Here is a 17,846-nt window from a genome sequence, read left to right on the forward strand (position 1 = left end):
AAATAGTATTTATTGTGTTGCCATTGTTTTGCGAATCCCGTTTGAATAAAAATCACAATTAAAAACTGGGTTACTGTTTTACTAAATATTTTAACTCAGTTATCAGAACGGACATATTTCTGGTTTGTCTTAATAGATCAAAAATACCATCGTCCTCAAGTTTAATTCACAAGTTTCCTAAGTCAGAACAAAACACCCGAATGATTTTTCAAGCAACGTGTGCCCGAATGGCTTATTCTCTCGTAGCACTACGAAAATTCTTGAATTACCAGGGGATTCATAAAACAAATAAAAAAAATTAAGTTGGAACTTGCTATCTTAACAGTGTCGGAACGATAATGTTTGCAAAATAAAATGAATTTGTTATATTTCATGGCTTCCTATCATCAGCAACCAGCTTTATTCAGTGAGGTTTATATGATTGTGTGAAAAGAAATAGAAATTGAGAAGAAGAATAATAATAGGAGGAATAAACATGTCATAAATATTATTGTATGCATCCAAGGAGAGGCCATTTGATAGAATAAGTTCATTTTGTTCTGCAAGTCTTATTGATGACGCACTATTTGAATTTATTAAGAGAACTTGTTTATAGTCTGTTATTGTGCAAAGCTACTTAACCGAGAATTGGAAAACCAAAGTGTTCTCGGCCATGGGAATAGTTAAAGCAAAAACAATTTTTATTCCATCTATTTCTTTAAACAATTCTGTTTTTCAATAGTTTGTTGACAAGTATGTCGTAAAATTGAGTTGTACTACTTGTACCTTATTCAATAGTGTAAATATAAAAGTTTTCAACTTGGAAATGCTTAAAAGTAACCAAATATTATTATTTATCACTTGGCCCGATATAAATAATTAGTACTAATAAATTTCAATAGGTATAAATCTTCTATGAACTTTTTATTCATATGAGGAAATATAATAAACTTATGGTCTGAGCCTCAGAGACTGCGAAAACTAGTTGCGGGCGAATCACTTGGCTCAAAATGGATGGTGATGGTAAAGATTATCTTGTGCTTTCATTGACTTAAAATTTTGAATATTCATTCGGTATTCCTTTGTTTTTATCTACACACGGTAAGATTGTTTTGATGAATCACTAGTGTTAAGCATAGATAAATAATATCTTGATTGGTGTATCAGTGAAAATTATTGCACTAACAAAGAGTAGATCAAAACGGATACTCAAATTAACTTACAACACAAATTATTGATTTTTCAAATCTAATTAGTCCCATTCCAACAAATCGATCACAGTTAGTAAACATTTCTTTATCAGGACTGAGAGTAGACTGTAGAGAATCATGTAAACTAAATAAACTCAAATAACCAAGCCGACAACTAACTGCAATTTGTCTATAAGACGATGATATACTCAAACCTGTAATATTTCTACCCCAATGGTATCGATTATTTTGTATCAGGTTTTCAAATTTATAGAGATTTATACAATTTTGAATTTCAGTGTTGAATAAATAATTTTCACTATTTTTTGCTAATGATGCTTCATTTACTTTGACAGATAATTGATCACTTTGTTTGTTGAGTGGATTTATTTTATTAACTATCGTTTTTGTTGCTTTACTTAAAATTAGTAAACGTAGAACACCATCACTACCCCCGGCTAATAAACCATGCGTTGTATATAATATATAGGTTAAACATCCTTCTAGTTTATTGACTATTTCCACTTCTGAATTAATTAATGAAGACTCTGTTGAAATTAAATCACAATTGCAATCAGTTCTATCAGGAGTACTTTCAGACGCTTCTATATATTCAAAAAAGAATGTTAATCAATAAAATAAAATAAAACGCTTATCAATGAACTGATATGGAAAAATGAATTTTTCGCATGTAAGTAATAAATTCATATATATAGTATAATAGCCTGATAATAAAATAGTCATGAAAACATTCATATCCTTTTTAATACAGCTCTGACAGTCAGTCAGCTACAATGTAGGACCAGGCACATATGTACATCGATCCAAGTTGTCATACCTCATTAGCACAACAAGATGAAAACCGAACTCATAGAAGTAGTTTAATTCAATGGTGGTAATATATAAAAGAAAGATTGTGTATAAGGATGTAATACATAAAGAAAAAACCAGTTCGTAGAAAGAAAGATATGAAGCTATTTGAATCTCATAGTTTAAAGGAAGATAGAGAGTGTATACACCTACGCCATTGTGATCGATTCTAAGCCATGTCACCCCCAGTCTCCAACCATTGGTTACGATAGTCACGCGGATCCCAACCAAGTAGTCTGCATCTACCAACATGGCTCAGACTAGAAGTTAGTGTCTTCAAGCACTGATGCCACGTTTTGGTTTGGCCGCCCCTAACTTTCTTCCAGCCATCCCCAACACTAGTCTGCATTTCACGTCGTGATAATCGGAGTTTAGGCATACGCAACACGTGGCCCAACCATCTCAGTCCATGAAGATTCATAACCTCATCAACTGGTTCTCCATCATTCCCTAATACCCTGGGTCTAACCTCACTATTACTTACCCGATGTTCCCAGCAGACGCCAGTAACATTTCTAAGGCATCTGTGGTCAAATACTAGTAGCTTACAAGTATCTCCTACTCTTAATGGTCACGTTTCCCAGCTGTGAAGTAGAACAGAACGAACTGCCACGCAGTATACTCGTACTTTAATTGATAGATGGATATCTCGCCTTCGCCATAGGTGACGTAAGTTGGCAAAAGCCAAACGAGCTCTTCGAATCCGTGCTGAGATTTCGTCAGTCACCAACCCATTATGGCTGATCAGACTTCCAAGATAGATGAAGTTGCTAACGTCTTTGACTACTTCACTCCCTATCCTTAGTTCAGGTGTTGATGAGAACCAGTCCTGAAGCAACAACTTGTATTTAGATGTCGAGCAACGCATCCCAAACATTCTGTCATTGTTGTCCAGTGCTACCAAAAGACTGTATTTCATCAGCGTCTTCACTAAACAGGACTATATCATCTGCGTATTCTAAGTCGATAAGTGGACCTTCTGTTAAGAAATAAATACCCGAGAATTCAGTCGACGAGAATGTTATTTCCATCAGTAGGTCTATGATGAAGTTAAACAAATATGGAGAGAGTGAACAGCCTTGATGGACACCACTTGAGGTCGCAAAAGCGGATGACAGTTCGCCATAAGCTCTCACTCGACTAGTAGTGTTCGAGTAAAGAGCCTTCACAAGGTTTATGTACTTCTGAGGTAAACATTCCAACGACAGACACTGCCACAGAATCTCGCGGTCTACCGAGTCAAATGCTGCTTTTAAGTCAAGAAAGACCACCATTGTCGGACGTCGATAAGTATGCCTGTGTTCTAGAACCTGACGAATGGTGAATATGTGGTCGATGCAGCCACGACCAGGTCTGAAGCAAGCTTGGTTCTCTCGTGTTTGCAGTTCACGAGTCTTAGTTAGGCGTCTGATAATTATCGAGGCTAGTATTTTAGATACTATATCAGTTAAACTAATCCCTCTATGGTTATCACAGGATGATTTTGACCCCTTCTTATACATCAGGACAATCAGTGATTGTGGCCAATCAGATTGGATTACGTCCAACTCTCAGATTTTAGCTAAAATATTAGTCAACCTAATTAAAATTGGACCACCATCCTTAAAGACCTCTGGAGCCAATCCATCTGGACTAGCTGCCCTTTCTCGTTTCAGATTAACTATGGCCTTTTGAACATCAGCTAGAGTTGGGGGACCTACTTCAATGTTCCATTCACACTGTGTGGGAATGGTGGGTAGTTGTAGATTAGCTTAAGGCAAGCTGAACTGCTGCTTAAAATGTTCTGCCCATCATTCTAAACGTCTGAAATGGGAGCAAATAAAAATGTCGTCTTTTTCTGAGGTAGTTTCACAAACACTTGACTTATTAATTCCAGTTTCTTTGATTAGTCTGAAGAGCTGTCTTGTACAACCTATAGCCGCCTCCTTTTACATCTCCTTTGCTTTCGTTGCCCACCACTGCTCACAGTCATTCCTTAGACTTTTGGTTAACCTAGATCTGACTTGTTTTCGCTCTTCATCATGTTCGGAGCCTGATGGGATGAGTTTAGGAGAACCCATCAGTGCAATAGATTTAGAAGAAATCCATTGGCTCTTTGTAACCCTTTGATTTAAATCACTGATAGATGTCACTGCTGTTTCCATAGCTGTTTGTATTATTTTCCCAAGCAACATCTGGGTCAGCCTTGTTTTCAGAACTACCTAAGTGTGACTTCAGTTGTTCCTGGAACCTACTTTTAGTTTTCTCATTACTCGACTAAATTCTGATGGGTCTTTTTAGTGTGGCTTTTCTGCATCCAGTGAGGCCCAAGCAGATGCGTGCCCGTATTAGAGCATGGTCGGAGTTCAAGCAGGTACTCCAGAATGAGCGACAATCTTCTATCAACCCTCTCCAACGACGACTGATGGCAATATGGTCTATTTGACTTCACCGTTGGTCTGGTGCAAGGGGTCGCCATGTTAAACGATGTCTCTCCTTATGCAACGTGTGTATGCAACGACATGTGGCCCTATCCTTCAGAGTTCTTACGAAGCCATTTAGCCGAACAGTACATAGAAGACTGTTAACGGGCATATACTATAATAGTGCTTGTTCCGCCCTCGTACTTAGTTCTATGCTTACATCTACCAGTCCACAACAACTAGCCATCTGATCGCCAGATACACAGAGGGTGTAACTCGTCGGCTCTCCATTTTGGCGAGATGAGGTTAAGTGAATGACCACACTAGGATCCTGTGTGCGTGTTTCAGAGACACAGCATACATCAATGGTGCGAGAGTCTAGGGTTTTAGCCAAGGAGGCATGTTGGCCGATTTGACACAGGTTACTTAAGTTAAAGGCTTTAATGTGTAGTTTGGAGCAAGATTTCAGTAGACCTGGGACAGTGTTTTGCGCACTAGAATCGTTGGCCATGGAGACACTTGAGGAGGAAGCCAAAAGAGGAAGGTCGATCTAGGAGGAATAATAGGAACTGAAGAGGGAGGTTGATTATAAATACAGTGATCTTGAGTGCTGTTAGAGGTATGAGGGAAATTATCACTTCCCGGTTGCCCACACCGTGGAAGGGTTGTTCTGGAGGTACCTGAAAACGAAATTGGATTAAAGGTGGTCTTAGTGACCTGAGAGCGTAACCACAGTGCCCAAGGGACAACTGCTTGAGGTCGGTCACATACAACCCTTTTGTGAGTAATCTTCGTGTTAGCTCCGCACTTGTTGAGACCTTACCGCCCGAGACGGATATCCATGGGATAAGGCGAGGTGTGCATTTTTAGAGTTGACCTTTTCTAACCTCACCCCTCCTTATGGGAAGGCAGCATCGCTGTTATGCTAGTTGTCCGAAGGAAACACCTTACCGCCGTCACACCTCTGCACAGTCAGCAGTACGATTTCACCCTCAGACCTTGGATTTGCTGCTTTTAGACTTACCGCTCTTCAACCGACCTGTATGGCATGGTAGGACCTTGAGGAATGATTGTTCCAGGCAGTATAGCTCGATTAGTTCATCACGATAGGGAAGCCCGACCACCACGTCAAGGTAGCAACAACGGTCGGGAGCTCTGAGATCAGGTTTACAGTAATTATTTTTGCTTGAAAAATATCTAATGATATGAAAACGATGAACCTTAATCTTTGATATTAAGATTTTACTGAATAAAACATCCAGCCCAAAATTGATACTTAATTACAAAACGATCAAGTATGAACAGAATAGTGTTATATATAATCGATTATTTGTTTGCGAATTATTAGCATGTTACAGATAAATAAAAAATATTTGTCATTATTTATCTATGTTGTTCAGAAGAAATTTCAGAAAAATCTGTTAATTTTCATAATTGTTATTGCATTATTGTCTTCCTTACCTTTGAGACACTGACAACGAGAAGCTGGGTTCAATAAAATTTTCACATTCATGCTGAGGGGGTCAAACTTGAAAAGAAAAAGAAATAATAGACTTTTTGCATTTAAAAATGTGAATTCACTACACAAGATAAAAGAAAGAATTCAGTATTACATATAGTTGGATTATTTACGAGGTATCCAGTTTTGATTTTAGGGTTAAAATTACACTAACGTTTACAACATCATTATCACCAATTCTTTGGATTTTTTAAACAGGGCTGTTTTCTATATTTATTTCACTCCCCAACATTTAGATGGGCTAAACAGTAAGTTCCAAAATGTAATTCAATGACATCAAAAACATAGTTAAACACTAGAAAAGTCTTTGGAATTTTTACCTACTGCAACTATGCACCAGTCGGGACGGCATTTGGGGAGGTTAGCACTGAGTGTTTTTTTTACCGGGTCTATTGCAGCATTTATCCCCCTAAATACTACGAGACTTCCTAACAGATAAAGTTTTACTGACAGTGAAGTTTTCATTAAAATAGGTTTAATTTATCTGCTACAAGTATAAGTCTGTCTCAATGATCAGGTAGGTACTTAGGTAATCTGCTTTAATTCTTGAAAATTAGGGCATAAAAGATATTTTTTATTATATTGGATCAGTATTAACACTAAAACAGGAATAAAAGTTCATTATCCAGTTAAATCACATTTCTGAAATATATGTGATCGATGCCGTAACCGTAATAAGGATAAAATGTAATATTTACTTATCATTTATGATGTGCTAACCTAACTTTTCATTACTTACATCCAAAGTAACTAAATTATTCAGACCAAACTTACAAAACCCTTTATACATACACATAGGATACGCATTAAATTTATGTCAAGCCTCATATTTTAACGCTTATTGGATAAATATTGATAACTAATGAATGAATTTAATAAAACATTTCAAGGGTTTGGAGTATATTCGTAGATTAGTTGGTCAGTGAATTATTTCTAATAACAGCCTCTAAATTAACACCTGTGGTTGAAGTTAGACATTAACACCGTTGGATGCCAGCTCAGTGGTCTAGTGGTTAAGTGCTGGCGCGTGAAACCAGTAGTAGGTCCTGGGTCCGAATCTTGCAGGAGGCGAGGTCGTGGATGCGCACGGCTGAGGATTCCCACAATGGGATGAAACGGCCGTCCAGTGCTTCCAGGTTTTCCATGGTGTTCTAGCTTCAAGTGACTATTGAATCCAACTATTAAGTTACCTATGAAAATATTCAGATGAAGAAGTCTGAAAATAATCGAACAACACTATGGTTTCGGTTAACTACTGATAGCATGGTTACTAAGGTATTAGTGAAGAGTCTGAGAAATACATTCTAGACAACCAAATAAAGATGAAAAGTTGAAAATCGTAAATGAAACGTACCAATAACAACTGGCCTCCTTCACAGCCGATAAAAACTAATTTTGAATTCGTCCAAGTCTGTGAAACGCAATTTAATCGAACAGATATGTCCATATAATCGTCAAACTCCTCTTCTCTGGATTCATTGATTCCTTACCAAGTAGAAAAACGATAGATGTTAATGAAAGTAACACCAGATAGTGAATAAGTGAAGCAGAATATAATAAAAGCAATAGTAAATATTAAGTCACCTGTAATTGAAGATTTCAGTATATTTGGATCAAATCTTGTTTCATGTCGTATACCTGCAGTATCTCCATTGGTCTTAGTGTTATGTGATCCATAATATGGCCCAAGATTAACGGTACGCTCTGGTAATATCATCGAACTAAAATCAAATTTTATGAAGTTAGTAATGAATCAGTAAGATATTTATTAAATGGAACTAATTATTATTCATTTGGAAATAAATATCTAACGTACATTAGGATATACTCAAACTATGGTTTATGCTACGTGAGTATAACAAACAAAATGATACCTGACTATTGATTTTCTTCGATATTTTGTTCAGAATGTTGATTCCGCATTCCTGAACCTACGCCATTTGTAAGTGCTAGGATATTTGAATGCATTATCTATAAACTTATTTCATGACTTACCAAGTCAGTGAAACATGTTAGAGAGAATAAAGGACCAAAGAAGTATACATGTATTCTATTTCAGATATTTTCGAAGCACTTTCTGCCGGTGTTTTGAATAATACAGTTTAAGATACGTTTCAAGTCCTGAGACTGAACACCTATTTCTGTCTCGTTTTTCTTAAGTATTCATATAAGTGAAACGTAGCCAAGTAAATACATTTATTGTTGTTCAGGGTTATATAAAGCTTTCTTGTTCTCAAAAATGTACGTTATAAATATTAAAAACTTATATCAATAAGAATTTAGAAATAAAGATTTGACCAAAAGTTATCAAACTCAGTAATTAAAATCTTGATACGGCATCTCAGTAGCCCATGAATATGGGGCTAGTCTTCGGAAGAACAAATGTGTAACTTGTTGGAGAGTTAGTGATTGAAATAAGCGAATTAAACAAAATTAAATCAAAATAACGTTGATTTATAATATGACTAGAGATTTAGTAGCTCTTCAGTTTATTGATATTTATACCCATTTTTTAGAAATAAAGTTTACAGTTACTTAGCTTATATAGTTTTGTTATGATACAATTAATAAACATACATTTGTGTATGCCGGTAGGATAGTAAGTCTTACTTGCATTTAATAGAATTCATCCGGTCACATGTTTCAACCTGCCAGACATGTATACAATGATGATCTGTTCCCAAGAGATAATGCCAATCTGTCGGACAAAAGCTGAATGTTGTTAAATGTAGTCCATTTAAATTAGTTTTGCACAATATTTCACAAGAATGAAAATCCCTGCAAAAAGTATGAATGGTGCAAATATAAATGGTTCAAATTAATCTACGAATTGTTTTTCTCATAAAATATCTCAAATCGACGGCTTAGATATTATATTCAGTTTTACTTATCATGAGAGCCTGTTTGTGATTTTTAGAATTATTTACAAAACGAAGTCGCCTACAGTCTCTTATACAGAAACCATCATTCAAAAATGCTATGGAAATCTAAGCTATTTGAAGGTAATATACTATTATGAAGATCCCATAACGTTATTCAGTTTAGCTCCTCCTTCATTCAGTTTTTCTCTCGATGAAATATATGCTAGCTGTTCTATAATTCGTAGAAATGCTCTTTCGTCTCAATTTTCGTTTTAGAAATAAGTTCAATGCACGTAATTGTTTGCTAAACCTTTTATATTCGTTCATTTGGAAACCAAGATTTGGGTTTGTGAGTATTCATCAACTTGGTTATCTTACCATGGAATACTAGTTATCTTAGTACCCAATGAACAATAGATGTATTGAAAAAGTAACACTTGGCAACCCTATAAAAATCAGTAGTCAGGAATTCATGTTTACTGAATCACAACGTTTGCCCATTCCTGGATTTCCTTCTCATGTTTGATACACACAAATAAGTGGTTACTCTCAACCAGCTATCAACCTAACGAATTTGCACGTATAACACCATGGGTTATCGTACAGCGTTTTTATCGCTTCAACAAATCAGTACAAAAATACAAGTTGGGCGTCTTATAAAGTTTAAGTTGACGGTTCACTGATTTGAATAAATTAGCTTATGGTGACATTTCAGTGTTTTTAAGAACTGACAGCGGTTACTTCAAACTCATCCGAACAGCATTTGAACGTTGCTGATAGTATTATTTACAGAAGACCATATATCACTGAATACTTACTGGTTATCGTGACTCAAAACATAACTTCACAGTATTTAAAATATTTTATTTTGAGTCTCAATGACAATGGTAAAATGAAAATGATTGCGTAAACAATCTGATAAATAAAACTAATGGTTCCGACTGGAGCTGGATTCGCTGATGTTGGCCACTATAAAATGTCATCAAATAAAACCTGTTTCCTGAATGCAAGAGTTAAACACAGACGTATGCTGATTAAGGTTCCATTAGACAAAGTCTTTTACAATGGTGATATTTATTTCTAAATTCACAAATAAACAAAGAATCGGGATATGTGTAAAGAAAGGGGTTATCAATTTTGACCAAAAATATTTATAAAATGGGTGTTCCTCAATGAAACTAGAAGTGAAATGGTATTCAACTACTGCTTTTAGTATTGAAAGTCATGAAAGTGAAGACAATAAAAATATCACTCTTGATTTTACTTAACCATTAGTAGATCCGGTTGTATAATTTTTAGTCAACTGTAGCATCAAATATAATGTCATGTTTTAAATTATGTGACGCTTGCATCATGGCTTTGAATTACGTTTTTTGATGACCAAAAATATAAACCCATGATGAACATAACACACAGCTTATCATCTATTAAGCCATATAGAGTGCAGCATGGTGATAACTCAATGGATGGTTATGACTGAGTAGAACTTGTAACAACACTAAAGGTTTCATAAGTTAACTATACCGGCAAACTAGACTTCTTAAAATATCTGTCCGGGTTGATCTCAGAGGGCAATATACATCTATGAGTTAGGTTGTTATTACTGTCATTAGTCTGTAATTTCATGAGGGTTGTACTTCATGGCTGAGCTATGCGGAAAAAAACATACAACCAACGGTGTTTATAATTCATGATCTTATTTTTAGATTAAACATGTTTTTTCATATTCGCATAACAGCTATCAACCGTCTCCTTCTCCGTTCAGAGTTTGTGTGCTAATATCTGATTGCATACTAAAGGATGCCAGTCTGATTGCGCGATTAGTTTTACGAATGATTAAAGGAGATGAAACATGAATCTATCGATGCTAAGTCCCAAAACTTAACATTTAAGAGGAAATCACTTTTAAAGTTCACACACTAGTCTGGAGTGAGTTATGTCCGTTCGTTTTTAGTGCTTATCTATCTGAATCGGTTCATTCTGTATGAGGTTAGTTTTCTGACATTTTAAGAGTTTAATTAAATTAATTAGATCACTGTTATTCTGAATTTAAATGATGGTAAAACAGCTAATAACTTTTGTGATAAGTAGTCACTGGAACTAACTGATACAATAACAAATGGTGTCAAGCCAGATAACTGAAAGAGACACAAAATTAGCACAGAATTCAGAACATTGATTTATACCAATAATTCAACTCACCATATAGATAGAATAAAATCAGGTATGCCAGACACTGTTGCATAATACTTGGTATAGGAAAAGATGGACTGTTGTATCTCCAATTTGGCAGCATCTGTTTGATCAAAATTGACAAAGCTTGCGAATCGGGTTGCAACTTACTTTTCAAAATAATTTCATCCTTTTGCGGATAACTGTAGACGTAAACCTTTGGGTTGACGTTACATAACTCTGTTACAGCAAAATAAGGTTCTAGTGGATGTATGGATAGAACAGTGGAGTATTTTGTAGGCAAATGAAGTGTTTCAACCTTATTAGTTAATATATCATGAAATTTTATTGATGGACCACATTTTATACACAAAATATGATCACCTAAAAATCCAAATTGAAACTTCTTCAGTCCTTGCACCCATCTAATAAAAATCAGCAATAAGCAAACGAATAAAGTCCATTTTGTGGATGGATAGCTCAAATCAAGTAAACTACAATATTGAATAATGAGAAAGTCTACATTTATATTACCATGCAGTGATGTTGTAGTGCGTGTGATAAATTTACTCAGTAAATAACAAATTAGAACTACTGCATTTTGTGTATACTTTGTAAGCCAATACAAATTTACCTAAAGGTGGATAAGTCATAGAAAATCAGGTTGGTTACTTGAGTTGCAAACTTTCCAAAATAATTTTCTACAATCTCTCTGAGACGTTTTTATTTTTTTAAAGGTTATTATCCCGTCAACTCATGTACTTCGGACAAAGAACTACTCAAAGATGTACGTATTTCAGTGATTTACATTTATTATTAGCATCCGCATGGAACGTTGAGAGAACATATGAATACATTTTTTAACGTAAAACATAGTTACGGCAATAACAAATTGAAATATTGGATCACAAAATAAGTGAAATAATACTAGCTTACCATACACTAAATCATGATTTCACAACTATTATTTTCTATTCTCTCTCCCCTATCTCAGTGGGTTTTCTTATAAATGTGAAAAATCTAGATCAAATGGTCTAGGTCTGGAGTTTCGTCTTTCACTATAAATGGCAAACTTATGGGAGTGTCAACCAAAACACAAAGCATCGGCACATAATGTTGATAAATTCAAAGACAGGTTACTACTATAGCAAGGATTAACAAAATCATCCTGAACCCAACCTTTGAAGACTGAAGAACCTAAGGATAATTATTTGGGTGTCAAACGTGATTTTTACACTTAGAGTTAGGAAACCTTTGGCGTCTAATACCCCTGACATTGAAAACTGGGGGTTCACGAAAGCTTTTAAAGATACTCGTCTGAGAAATCAACCTTATGTAATATAATAAATTATCAGAGTTTTACTTCCTGTCTCATTTTCCTCATGTATATGGCAACATATATGTTACAAAAAAGAAACCTGCTGTAATATTCAGCGTATTTGAGAAAAACATAGTAAATGCATGTTGTTTGACTCTGTAAGATGAACTTTAATTGATTCATTACGACACATATTGTGGTTTATCAATTAAAGTGATTACAAATTATAATATCAATGCTTATGCAAAACGTTGTGATAAGTCACTTAACAAATATTTTGATTTACTCAGCATATAAGTGATTTATAACAAACTTTTGTGCAAGCACTGATACTATTATTTACTATCATCTATATTGAAGGTATATGGAAGGATCTCCACGGTAAGATTATCTTAAAGTAACTATACAGTACAAATCTAGAGTGATGGCATACTCGAAGGTCGTTTTCATTTTTTGCCTGTCGTCATGATGACAGAAGCTTAAACACATGTGATAAGTAATTTTCATCCATACTATTATTATAAATAATAAATGGTTTTTATTATGTGGCATAATATGTTACGTTTGATAGTCTTATACAATTATTGGAATGTGTGGTGCTTTTGATATCTGCGCAACATGGCCTTTGCGGCAGTTTCAAACGTACATTACTAATTTGCCCAACAATTCGATATCGACCATTTCCTTAGTGTTCACATTTATTTTTCAATAAAGATTTAAAAAGGATATACTATGCTCTCCATTAAAATGACAGTCGCACGCGGATTATTCATTCACTTCCGAATCTAAAAGATTATTCGCACTAGTGTTAAATGTCTGTTTCCATAAGTTCTTCACTGTTTACGGAAAATCATTGATGAACTTCTTCACTCAATTTCTTGAACTGTGGAACTCACGGTTTCCTGGCGATAACAAGGCTCCCCAGCTGGATTGTTTGAAAGCTGACCAGTTCAGTTCTGTTGCTGATCAAAAGCGTGCTCTGGAGGAACATTCGTGTAAATTGTCAATGACAATTGAAGAACTGAGACAAAAGATCGACTACGATTCTTTTACAAAGGAATATTTACAGAAGTGTATACAAAAGCTGGGTGCTATATCACAAGTTTTCAGCGAGTTTGAACATGTTGGTCCTAAAGTTTCTGGAAGTTCTAGTAGTCAACTTTCGCACATTAGTAATTTCCCTGGTGATATTTCGAGCAATATATTTTCTCAAAATACAACACCATGCTTTACGAACAATCCTTCTAATTTTTCTCTGCTTCCGCAATGCATTGCATCAAGTCTTATCAACTCCGCATCTCCGCTTCTTGCAGCTGTAGCAACGTCTACTGCCCCTTTTTTATTTCCCTCGACATTGACACACTTTTCCTGCCCAGATGTGATCAAGTAGGTTTTTTATCTGTGACTTAAGTCATTGTTGTCATTCTAGTGGATTGTTTACTTCTAAGATGGTAACTTCGTTATAATTTCTTTTGTTATTTGGCTTAAATCAATCCTTAAAAAAACTAGTCTGGAATGTATATTTAGTGATTGTTCGCACATTCTTACAACTTCAAGAATATTAGGGTGGAAACGAATAAAATATTTTGGCATTTTCATATGTGAGATATAGGAGTCCATTACTGAGAATATCTTTGGGGCTTCTTGTTGTGCGCCAACTATCAGTTCTTTTATTGAATCACCTAATTGTCTGTTATCATACTTAGTGTATACGAGAGGATGGTCGTAACACAGATGGGTTCTGCATTTTAATCAATCTTCCAAAAAGTCTTGGCTGTAAGTCCTCGGGTAATATCAATTATTTTTCTCATATCCTGGAGACCAACATATGTTAGCATCATCCCTCATTCTTACTAAACTAACTTGATCGTGTGTTGTAAAGTTTATACCGTTATCTATTACTTTGACTTCATATACATATCAGAATTTCAAGTTTTTCGACATTTTGGTGCAACGCTTTCATCTTGAGCTTTGTATGACTTCAGACGATTCCAACAACAGAAAGTACCCCAGAGCGATTTTATTTTTGGTTTCTAATACCTTGATAATGACGGAACCTCTGAATCTCATCATTGTATTCTCTCGTAAGTTTGTGCACTTATGAGCCTATTTGATTTACAATTACGTTCCGTGTGACACTAGATGGTGGATTCCTGGCTATCATGTGCTTCTTAAAGGGATGGGAACTACTTGTGTATATTATTTATTAGTCATTCGAAACATCTTTGTTCCCACTTCCGAAATGTCTAATCAAGTAGTTGATATGACGAGATGAAAAGTCAAAATTAGATTGATTTACTCATTATGATTTCTGTTCAACATTAATTCTTTTAATTCAATGTGATGATTACTCAGTATAGTATTTGTTTTGTTTTCCCGTATGGCATTTTGTTCTGTATAACATGCGATTTTCTCGTGTTAAGTTAACATGAACTATGCTCAGCATACGATTTGTTATAACTTTTCTATATATGTGATTTTATTCTAATTCTTAATCAAAAGTGGGTGTATCAATCAATATATAAGTGGGTGTATTTCCGAATAGACTTGTCGTGGTTGTTTGTGATTCTGGCTGCTTGTCGAATGTATTTCCCTCTTCCGAACTTGGACTCCTCTCTCTAGTTAGCTGGACTGGGTCGAGTCAGAATAGCTAGCTTATCTGTCATCGTGCCTCAGAGAGTCTTCGTTCCGTTCTCATATTAGGTGAACTCGTAATCTCTTCAAACGTAGCAGTAGTTGAATGTCTATTGATTATACCTCAGGTCGTTACAGTTTGAAATGTGTGTTATTGGACATAGAAACATGTCTGTTGATTCTGTGAAGTTTATTGGGATGTAGTTTATTAACGTATGCATAATTATCTGAAACGTGTTCTTGGATATTAAGTTAATAATCGATGTAACTTGATAATTTATTATATGCTTATATACAGGCTAGTGACAGTATTTTGTGATCCTGTGATTGACTCACTGTAACCTGGTTTTTAAGTTCGATGTAATAGTAAAAACCATCGTTATATTGATTGGGTGTTTACTACTACTTACTAATAAGAAGATGAAGTTTTTGGGTGATCAAACCGTAACGTAATGTCAAAAGAAGCTGTATCTTATTATGATGTGTGTTGATATGACCAAAACCTATCACCAATTCATAATATAACTTAGGAATCAAGTAAAATTTTATACATTATGCTTTGCACTCCAAGTACTGTATATGCCCGGTGCTACTTGATGGTCTGCATTTCCAACTTCTAAGGGTGTTGATGAATGTGAACCGTAGGATCGTTGATATGAACAAAGGTTTTGTTTTAAAATTAACAGCGTACAGTCGATCTCAATATCTTTAGATGTACATACTCAGAATATTAGTTTGATAATATTGTTGCTGGTCTCAATAAGTTGTTAGTTGCCTATTTTACGGATTCAAAACTGGACCAGTGAAAATGTAAGATATATTTCTGTTGTAGATATTCGACCATAGATATCTTCAAATCATATACTAAATGTTGGGGTCACTTGAGAGCTGCTAATGTTGGCAGTATACTGTTAAGTGAAAGCTAATGCGGTGCCTAGTCATAAAGGCTGTCAAACCAGGATATAAAATCAAATCATCTCAGTAACCGATCAAGCTTTTGAATTGTGATCCGTCCTGTAAGCGTGCCCTGTGCTTAAAAAACCTTGTGTAATATACTTCATGGAGAAATGATTTTACACTCACTGTTTACATTAGTTCTGGAATTCTAATTCCTAGATTTCATTTTCTTCTTAAGAACTATACTTATTGTGAAATTCACTTGGTGTTGTTTACTTGTATCTTCCCATTGATATTCAGTACTGCAATTGCTCAGTCTCTTGTTGGCATACGTGCATACTGTGTGGATTGCCTCGATATTGCCTTAGGTCACAAGGTTTATAAGCAAAGATGGATAGTTGATAGCAATGGAATCCAGGACGCGCGTCTCGTCCTACCTGGGACTCGTTATCTGGATGTACCTGCATCTCAGAGTTGATGTTCACTCGGACTTGAACCCAGCACTGTCCGCTTCAAACGCCATCGCGTTATCCACTTAGTTACTGAGTCCTGATAGCCACTTAACTGGTCAATTGCAGTCGGAAGATACAAGTAAACAACACCAGGTGAAATTAAAACTTCACCCCATTGCACAACCAGGTAGCTATCAGGACTCAGTAGCTAAGTGGACAATGCGTTTGAAGCGAACGGTACTGGGTTCGAGTCCCAGAATGACCATCAACTCTGAGGTGCAGATACATTCAGCTGACGAGTCACAAATAGGACGAGATGCGCGTCTTGGATTCCATCGCCAACCACTATCCATCTATACTTGTGTTTTTTCTGTTATTTCAAGTTCTTAGGTTTTCATCTTGTTAATATCTTGTCGTCTCACTGAAGCAGTGTATTGGCTTAAACTTACTTTTGTTCAAGATCCTACACTGTTTGTGGTCATATGAATGTCCGTTTTGGTAATCTCTAGTTACAATTCTGTAGTCGAGTTAATAGTTGGTTAACTCATTTTCGCAGAATATCAACTGTATACATTGTAAATCTGGTTATCACATCTCAAACTGAACATATATACTCGACCGTTCGTCGAAGATTAAACGAGTAGTGCAGAAGTATCAACGTACATTAGCTGTGCGGCATTTTTTGGGTTCTATATTACCAAAATCTTTGTATTATAAATAAAATACAAAATACTCTGATATTAACGAGCTATTTGGATTACGGGAATGACGAAGAAATGCGGGTCTTAAACATATCACTCCATCGTTTGATTATAATTTGTCTTACTTGTTTTAATTAATGTAAATTGAGTTAAACAATACAAAGCCTAACTATACAATATATTCGAGTGAAAAGTCGTTGATTATCAAAGACAACAAAAAAACTCGCATGAAACGCTATCCAGAAGGACAGTTGCAGTTTATCTGGTGTCAGTCAGTCAGTCAGTAACAACGTAGAACTTCGTACGTACGTACATCAGTTCGAGTTGCCACACCACATTAGCACAGAGATGCAGTGGTCGATTCAAATCCCGTAGTAGTAGAGGTAATAAGAGTATAAGCAGTAATCGGGAAGATTAGTGTTTGGAGATGTTACTTAAAGAGTATAATACAGTGAAATAAATTTGAGAGGAGAAAAAAAAGAGACAAGGAGGAATAAGGAGATCAAAATTTGGGAGAACACAAAGAGTGTATGCACCTGCGCCATTGCAAACGATTTTGAGCCATGTCATTCAGGGTCTCTAACCATCGGTTGCCATCATCTCGCTGTCCCCAACCAGGTAGTCTACACCTAACGACATGACTCAGTTCACTTGTCAGTGACTTCATGGACTTGTGCCGTATTTTGGTCTGGCCACCCCTAGCTTTCTTCTAATCTACTCCTATACAACAAAACATCGCACATCGAGGCAGTCGGTGATTGGGCATACATAACACGTCCCAGCCATCTCAACTGATGAAGTTTCACTACTTCATCAATTGATTTGCCATCCTTACCTAGTACCCGTTTCCT

The 17,846-nt window shown here is 35.7% G+C and overlaps 2 protein-coding genes across 2 annotated transcripts in view; one reads left to right on the plus strand and one right to left on the minus strand.

Moving 5' to 3' along the window:
* Window positions 1-12,800, minus strand: part of WDR96 (Cilia- and flagella-associated protein 43) — a gene marked incomplete at both ends in the record, with an annotated part of 54,381 nt that extends 41,581 nt beyond the window's left edge. Inside the window, 8 exons of the mRNA XM_051219345.1 lie at window positions 1,203-1,774; window positions 5,903-5,969; window positions 7,315-7,445; window positions 7,545-7,681; window positions 8,571-8,738; window positions 11,024-11,117; window positions 11,165-11,418; window positions 12,745-12,800. Of these exons, the coding sequence (XP_051066687.1) occupies window positions 1,203-1,774; window positions 5,903-5,969; window positions 7,315-7,445; window positions 7,545-7,681; window positions 8,571-8,738; window positions 11,024-11,117; window positions 11,165-11,418; window positions 12,745-12,800 (1,479 nt within the window). The remainder of the gene's footprint in view (window positions 1-1,202; window positions 1,775-5,902; window positions 5,970-7,314; window positions 7,446-7,544; window positions 7,682-8,570; window positions 8,739-11,023; window positions 11,118-11,164; window positions 11,419-12,744) is intronic.
* Window positions 12,801-12,907: 107 nt separating this feature from the next.
* Window positions 12,908-17,846, plus strand: part of ZNF84 (zinc finger protein 84) — a 34,093-nt gene continuing 29,154 nt past the window's right edge. The window contains exon 1 of the mRNA XM_051216135.1: window positions 12,908-13,697. Within this exon, the coding sequence (XP_051066688.1) occupies window positions 13,168-13,697 (530 nt within the window). The 5' untranslated portion in view covers window positions 12,908-13,167. The remainder of the gene's footprint in view (window positions 13,698-17,846) is intronic.

The sequence above is a fragment of the Schistosoma haematobium genome, chromosome 4, assembly GCF_000699445.3.
Source record: "Schistosoma haematobium chromosome 4, whole genome shotgun sequence".
NCBI classification, from domain to species: domain Eukaryota; kingdom Metazoa; phylum Platyhelminthes; class Trematoda; order Strigeidida; family Schistosomatidae; genus Schistosoma; species Schistosoma haematobium.